The 8,533-nt window shown below is 44.3% G+C and overlaps 1 protein-coding gene across 1 annotated transcript in view; it reads left to right on the forward strand.

Annotated features, from left to right (window-relative positions):
* GRAP2 (GRB2 related adaptor protein 2) overlaps positions 1–4,527 on the forward strand; it is a 13,219-nt gene extending 8,692 nt beyond the window's left edge. The window contains exons 5-7 of the mRNA XM_031057739.1: positions 523–654; positions 1,999–2,118; positions 4,348–4,527. Coding sequence (XP_030913599.1) covers positions 523–654; positions 1,999–2,118; positions 4,348–4,527 — 432 coding nt within the window. The remainder of the gene's footprint in view (positions 1–522; positions 655–1,998; positions 2,119–4,347) is intronic.
* Positions 4,528–8,533: the final 4,006 nt, after the last annotated feature.

The raw sequence follows: 8,533 nt of genomic DNA on the forward strand, positions 1-8,533 counted from the left end.
GGAAAGAGATGCATTTGCTCCAAGATGCAGACAGGCAAATGAAAGAACAGAACTCAAGTTTGCTTTGGCAAACTCTCTGTACATTTATTATGGTCATGGGCACAGCAGAGTGTGTTTAGCACCCATCACAATGGAGTTTCTGTTCACAATTCAAATTTTTAGATGCTACAGCCATATGATAAAATGATTGTAATATATAAATTTCAGTTCAGAGACAAATGGATTCTAAGGGCAGTGTTTCAAGAAAGAGCTTGGCCTCCTGTGCTGATCTTCACATCAGTAGCCATATTTTCAGCCCAGCACCTCCCAGTACTACCCTGACTTCAGATGGAGAGTGGGTACAAAGATCTAAAATACAGGATTCCTGATTTGTTCTTCTGTTCAGAGAGGCGGGATCTTTTATTTGAATGAGGCTTCAGAATAGTGAGTAGTGATAGTGCCCAGTGTGCAATGATTGCACAGCTTTAGTCAAGGATATGGTAGGAAGCAAAACCTGACCTCACTTTTGTGATCTTCCTTCAGGAAAGGCATGGTGGGAGCCTGGAACGGATAGGTCGGGAAGGATTCCACATGGGAGGAGCAGCTGGAGAAGATCATTCTTCTGTATCCAGGAGATATGTAGAGCATCCTGTTCCCATACTGCAGCAGCAACAGGTACTACCAGGAACAAGGGCCCGGGACATCAAGCCCAGGCATATGAAACATTGGCTTTTATTGCTTGGTAGTGAGTGAGCAGTCATTTTGTCAAAAATCTGCATCTCTCAGCTGTGCACACAAAAGAGAACTTGTTTCCTAGATGTTTCCTACTTCTTCTCTCCATCTGCCTGGGCCATTTGTGTTGATATGTCTTAGATATGTGGTCATACGGCTACTTTTCTTTGAATTTGATTTTGTCTCATTCTTCTTTGGCTATTTTGGGTACTAGATTTATAAGCCTACTTGCTGCCCTTTACACTATGGAGCAGCCCAAGAAAAAGTAAAGTAGTGAGTCCTCAGATACAGTCAGCTGTATCAGCACAACTGATGTTCACCCAGCATATGGGACAGAGGAAGAGCAAGGAGGGGACAGAACTGGGTCATAATAACTCCAGATTGGCTGAAGTCCCCTTGGCAAGCATGGTTTTTATCTGTGAGTTAGAACAGCCTTAGTTTTTCTCCAAAAGTCTCAGAGACCAAAAAAGCCCCTCTCTGACCATTTGTCCCAGCAGCTGTGAAACACAGCTGAGTCAGCTTTCAGTTCCTAAAAAGTAAAATCCAAAACAGAGCATCTAAGCTGACCTCTTCCATGAGGGTCATTACTTGCAGAACTGGAGCACAGGGACTTTATTGGAAGCAGACATCTAAAGTTATTGATGTGCAGGCTTGGTCCTGACTCTTTGCCCACTAACTCTTAAATCCCCTCATTTATACATCTCAGAATATATATGTGTCATGGTTTAATCTCAGCTGGCAACTAAGTACCATGCAGCCACTCACTCACTCCTCCTCCTGTGGGTGGGAGTAGAGAAAGAATCAAGAAAAAGGTAAAACTCTTGGGTTGAGATAAGAACAAATTAATAATTGAAATTGAGTAAATAGTAGCAGTAGTAGTAGTAGTAATAATAGTTGTTATTATCATTTTCTGTGTATTTAAAAGGAAATAACAAAGAGAGAGGAATAAAACTCAAGAAAAAGAATTGATGCACAATACAATTGCTTATCACCTTGATGCCAGTCCCTGACCAGTTGTTAGCCTCTTCTGGCCAACTCCCCCCAGTTTATATACTGGGTATGATATTCCAGAGTATGGAATATCCCTTTGGCCAGATACTGAGAAGTCCTTGATTTAGAGTGAGCCACTGCTTAGCAGCAACTGAAACATTAGTGTCTTATCAGCAGTATTCACATACTGAATCCAAAACACAGCATTATACCAGCTACTTCTACTACGAAGAAAATCACCTCTATTCCAGCCAAAACCACAGCAACATGACTTTTCTGCTGCTATTTTCTTTCTAGGAAAGATATGGTGGGAGTCTGGACAGGAATGACATGATGCACAGACTAAGGGATCATGGCCAAGGAAGTGCAGGAGCCATGCAGAGGAGACACACAGACCCTCTGCACCAGCAGACACCGGTAGGTGATGCACCTGGGAGGCCTCCTCTGCCCAAGTCACTGGTCCCTTAGCAATGGCCAAGTAGTCTGCACCATGTCACCTACATGGAGGTGGAGCTTGCATGAGAAGCAGTGTATTTTGCCTACCAGGCCATGTCTTACAAGACATTTCTGAGCCTCATGACTTTATCCCAGCCACCTGAACCTGCTCCTGGGACACTCTGAGGGCCGGACTACAGTGTTATGTGAGCATAGTTCCAGTAACTGCTCTCAAGATCAGTCTTATGCAGCCTCAGTGGAAGAGGGAACTTAGCATGAGCTCAGCAAAATAGGGATAATCCCCATCTGGGACACTGGAATGAGCACAAGCTCACCCATGGATTTTGATCAAACACGAGACCAGTCCAGCAGAAGACATTTCTGAAAGCCTAATGATCTCTTCTAGTAGAACTTCATGTCCATTAATGCACAGGGCTTTCAATTGTCTTTGCCACCACAGCCAGGCGGCGACTGATGTCAGTAGCTAAATGTGCAGTACATTTTTTAAGTTCTGTGGAGAGCAGCCTCATGATACTATACCATACTACAATGCTTCTCCTGTCTTGCAATGCACTTGTAGTCACACCGTCTCTCCCATTAATTTTTGCAGTCCTGAGAAGGCCTGAGATTGCCCAGCTCTACTTGTCTGTGCCTGGCACATCTCTCAGACCTCCTTTGCCATCAAAGCGGGGCTCACCTACCTGACACCCTTGGCTGTCAGAGCCTCTTAGCACAGTGGATGTGGGTGTGACGCCCACAGACACCCCAGACCACTCCCTACAGGATCCAAGCCTGGCACTTGACCTTTAGTCACTCCCTGCTCTGCCAAGTTCCACTGTGTGAATGCCCACACAGAATGTTGTGTCTTTCTCTGCCTCAGCCTGTGACTCCACTGCCAGCTACAAATATTTCCCCATCAGCTCAGTGTGACCTAAGGATGCTCCTCTTCCTTGAAGAAATGTTCATCTTAAATGTCTGGTTATGTCTCTCTCCATAACCAGAGAACCTAGATCCAAGGAGAGAAGGGAAGGACAGCAGACCTTTCTCAAGAATGAGTGAAAAAGATCAGATTGGATTAGATTGTTTGAAACATGTTAAAAAATAGGGGCATGTCTCTTTTCTTGGCAAAAGCCCCGAATCTTTATTGTAATCCAGCTTAAAATACAGTGGTTTTCATTCCTCAGAGGCTGTGGCAATGAAGAACAACACGCTTTTGCCTGCCACATCCCATCAGTGATGTAGAATTCACAAATCCAATTATAGGAAGTTCTATATGTCCAACCAAATAACTAGGGGCGAAGTCTAAGCAGGGCCCTGAATGGAAGATTTATCAAAATTTGTCTGCCTTCAAACAGATCTCTCCCTCTGTTCCTGCCAGATATACCTCCTAAATTATCCATGCCCTGTGGTGTGGATGCCAGCAATTTCCCAGAAAGAAGCCCAAGCCATGTCCTTTAAAATATGATTTCTGGCCAAAGAAATCTGGGAGATTGACTGCAAAGTCCTTTAGAAAAATAATCTAACCATAGTGCACATTACAGTGCACACTCCAAATAAACTGGTATACCCAAACACACACTAAATCCTTTGGATCTCAGGGACCTGACCTTGGGGAGAGTCTGAAGAAGGTTTAAGACCCTTTCTTATGCCCCAAAAGTACCTGAAAGAACAAGTATCCTTCTTTATCCTTCTTTACAATGTTCTCTACTCTTGCCTGTGTGTGGGCGCTCTCAGTCCTCAACTGGCCGAGGACACATTTTTATATCTGTACCAGCACAGACCAGCTCCCTAGAACCATTCCCTAATAGTTACAGCCCAGCAGGTCTCAGGCAGGAGTGCTTCTGTGCTCCCATAACTGGCTTGAGATGTGGCTTTCCTGGCTGCCCTTACAGGGCAGAGGCAGCAGAGCCATGAGAACACAACTTCCTAAGGACCTGCTCTCAGTCTGACTTTTCCCCTTATGGTGCAAATTCCCACAAATACACTGGGGCTGCTGAGAAACCAAACACCATCCCTCAGGTGTCCCAGTTAATTGGTCCCTCCTTCCTGCCATCTTGGCCACTTCCTGGTTTAATTGCAAGTTGGTCTAAAATTCAGCACTGCTTGTCCTTGCTTAGTGAATGTATTTACTGGGTCTTAAGAGGGGTGGCAAAGATGATCTTTCACAGTCCTGGCTCCTTGTTCCCTACCTGTCTCTCCTCTCCATTCCAGCGAACGCTGTGGGTCCGTGCCTTGTACGACTTCGATGCTCTGGAGCACGATGAGCTGGGATTCCGCACTGGGGACATCTTGGAGGTCCTGGACAGCTCCAACCCCTCCTGGTGGAAGGGACGCCTGCGTGGGGAACTGGGGCTCTTCCCTGCCAACTACGTCACACCAGTGCTGCTGTGAGGGCACAGTGCGGCCCAGAGGGCTCTGCTGGAGCTGCTCTTCTGACGTGACAGGGACAGAGAGGGAGTGCATCTTCCCTTGCCACTAGGACATACATTGTTTCTTGTTTTGTCTTAATTTATTGGCAATTGATCTTTTGAAATGTTGGTATGAAAGAGAACCCTTTGAGGAAGAAATTTTTTACCCCTTTTTTTCACAGTCATGAAGGGGAGGGAACAAAAATCTTGGACTGTTCATTGAGACTTTGCTGGGTGCTCCCTGCCCTGTCACCTCTTTGGCTAACTATTGATAAGTTCCTGCAATTAGGTTTATTCTGTGGAAATGCCCCTCAGGAAAGTCAGGCTTCAGGTTAACTTCAGGTTTCAGTATTCAGGTAGCTCCATCCCTTCATTTTGGATCTGGTAGCAGTCATAGTCTCTTCAGGCTCCATTCCACCTTTCTGTCAGAGGCAGGAGGGACACCCACGTGAATTAAGTGATCCTTGGCCACCACATTAATCCTTCAGTTAGGGCTTCAGGTTGAGGTTGAGACAATCTAGGATTTCCTTAATAGTTTCTGGCTTTCTTCTAGTTCAACTATTTTCTTAATAGTTTCTGGCTTACCCATCTCACACTGTGTGTATGGACTGTATGGATATACCAGATGAAGGGGAGGAACCCTGTAAGCTTTTGTACAAACATGCAAGTGGTGAAGGTGTGGAAGGGCAAGAAGCTTTCTTTGCTTCTTCTCGTAGGCCTGTTCTTCTTTCTGTACCCCCTAACAACTTACCCATTTTCCAGCTGCTCTCTTAGGTACCTACACTTCAGCTAGATAGCCTGATTAGAGCAGATCAGGCCCTTCAGCTAAATCAGTATCCACTGGATTGGATAACAGTGAATATCTCTCACTGGTTCCTTTTGTGGAACTGAATTGGGGAGGGATTGGAGAGGTTTCTCTGGTTTGGTGGCAGAAATTCTTTCCCTGAGAACTTGCTGTGCTGAGGATCACCATGTACACAGCTCTGGCTTACTAGAGAAATGTCCCATCCAACAGGTTAAGCTGTTATTATACAGTGTGCAGAGAATAAAGCTGTAGCCATATAATAGTCTATTCTCTATTCCAGTTTCTTTTGGATAAAATAAGGTAAATTAATTAATTACATTAAGTTTTCAAATAACTGCTAAGTGAATGCCCAGATGTGATAGAAATTTATTGCAGATGCACATTACCTGTCCCCTTCACAAACCCTGTGATATGGACTCTACTGCATAACCACTGCTCAGGCATGTTGGTATGAAACAAGCTGCCTGAATTTTTCACATGGGGACCTCAGCAGTCAGCAAGGAGAAGTGATGATTAATCATTATTGAAAAAGAAAGAATAGGCAAGTGAAAACCTCTAAACACAAATCAGACTCAGCAACAACAACAGCAACAACAAGTTCTTCTCTTTTGTTAGTCTCAGTGGAAGAAAAAGAACCCAGGAAATAGGTTCTTGGGGAAGGCCAATTCAATGTAGCTGGCCTGAATAAAGCTGCCAGCTAGACAGAGTATTAGCACAAAGAACCCATTTTGAGAGAACTCCACCAAAAGCAGATTGTTAATGGGTGAAGTAAAATGAGAATATTTAACAAGGCATGTAAGCTCTATAGAGAATAGAAAACTTTGAATGACTCAGTAAGAACTTACTGGCTACCACAGTGGTCCAGGGAATACGACTGCCTGGGCTGGATGTGGCCCTGTTCTCTTGCAGGACCTCTGCTCTGGCCCTGTAGTGTCTTCTTCTGAAGGGAAGTCCGTGAGGCTTCTTTTGGAACAAATCCCTTACCATTTGTATGAGGGTGTAAACTCAGTGATTCCAGGTAGTAATAAATTTGAAAGTAAGGTAGTAATAAATTTGTGAGAGAGGGTTAATACTCAGTGAGGGAGAGGGAGAGCATTAAGGCCAAGAGGAGATGGAACCAAGAAACCAGAGACTAACAAAGGCAAAGGAAGGATAAAAATGAATCTCGAATATTCAGCTCTGGCTGAAACAAAAGAAACAGTGTATTCACAATTATTCCCATCATGTCAAATCATCTTTCAATTAAGTCCCTTTTTTCTGTATTAGTTACTTTTAAAATTAGAAGCAATGTCTCCTTTTCCTTTCCTCAGCACTCTAAAGACCCTCTTGGTAGTGAAGATGTAGTTGCACAAAATTAATTGGAGATAATGCACTTAGCAGTTTGATAGCTCTTCATGCATTTGAAACCCCTTTACAGAGATTAACTAATTAAGCAAGTCTAAGTAGTGCATTGCAAGTACCCCTGTGTTAACTCATGACTCATTTGAGGAAGAGGTAAATTTTCATGTGATTTTTTGAATTGATGTTTAAGGAACTAATACCTAAGGTAATTAGTATTAAAGGACTCCGCACTAATTATGGACAGCATACCAGAACCACAGTAAAATCAGGATTTCTCATTATGAGCAGCACCTAATGACAGCAAAATTACCAGGAGGTGACAGCCTCATGGCATCTGTGATAATTCCACTAGTGCCTTGCTCTGCTACCCTGTGCAGGGGCCAAGCTCAGGGCTGCCTTGCCCAGTCTCTCTTGCCTCTGCTTTTGGCCTTACAGTGCTGCCTGCAGGTACTGCACGTGGCAGGAACTGGGAGGCACAGTGATCAGCCTGCATTTTTTGTACCCTCCCACAGTAAAAGTCATTTTTCTCCCAGCAAAAGAGCAGTGTTAAGGATTGTGGCTATTCCCAAGTCAGTGGAGACTCCAGATACAAGGGGAGGTGTGGGCAAAGTGTGGAATTTTGGGGGGATAGAAGGGGTTGTAGGATGGAGACGTTTTCTATATCCCATGCCATTTTCTGCCCATTAAATTCTCTCTCTCATGGATCAGGCCACTTCATAAGGAAAGAGAGACACTCCTCTTCTCTAACCACATACCCTGCCAACCTTCCTGCTCTTTCTTCCAACAGGTTGTAATTGTAGCACAATCCTTATTAATACTGTGGTGATTCATTCACACCTCAGAGTCTATTGCCCGTGCAAGAGGCACATATTAGCAACCTAGGACTGGAGCCTTAAGGTGACAGTGCTGCACTGACCTTACCTGACATTTGCCAATGTTTTGGAAAGAACCAAACCTCTGTCTGGAACATATCCCAAGAGAGTCCACTGTGAAACCAGAATGTGAAGGGATAAAGAGGAAAACCAGAAGAGTATTTTGTTTGTTATTTTTCTTAAGCAAGAAAGACAGTTCATGAGAGAAGAGAATGTAAACTGAGATAAAAGTAGGAAAAGTATGTGGGAAGGCAAACATAGCAAATGAAACAGAGGAAGCTGGACTTGTACATGGTAAAATAAGTTTGATGAGCACAGCTGAGCTGTGCTTTCTCCTGTCTGAATTAACTTTTTGCCTATGTTCTGCTGCAAATTCATATTTTGCTTGGAAATGTCTCTGTGATTAATAAGGCTGAGCTAAAAAGAGTAAATGGAAATTTCTTTTGATGTGAAAGATGTGCAGGCAGTTTTCTGTGCCACAAAAGAGAGGTCTCTCTGCATTGGTGTACATGTTTGTTGTAGCAGCTGTGCTCACTGGAGAAACCACAGGATCAGGACTGGTTCCCATTGGACTGCTCACAGGTAGGAGCGCCAGGGAGATGATCCACCAAGTCAGCACCTGCTCAGGCTGCTGTGCCAGCCTCTTGTGCCAGGAAAACAAGTTCACGGGTGGTGGTGGTTGTTTTCTAAATGGAGGTTTCAGTGGGCTGTGCAGGAAATCTGAAGCTTTTCACAACAGCCACCTGTTACTGATTTTTTTCTATTTAGCAGCACCTCTCATCCTTCCTCCCCAAAAGGATCCCAATGCTGCAGGCTCTAGAAAGGCCCTTTTGCCTTCAGCCCTTGTGGAGAGTAACCAAGGATGTGAGAAGCAAAAAATCCAGCGGCCAGGACTACATGGCTTGAGCAGCCTCAAGCAGCAATGTGCCATCAGCTGGGAAATTTTGCACTGCAGGAGCAATGGCACAGCA

This window comes from Geospiza fortis, unplaced genomic scaffold (genome assembly GCF_000277835.1).
Source record: "Geospiza fortis unplaced genomic scaffold, GeoFor_1.0 scaffold173, whole genome shotgun sequence".
Lineage (NCBI taxonomy): Eukaryota > Metazoa > Chordata > Aves > Passeriformes > Thraupidae > Geospiza > Geospiza fortis.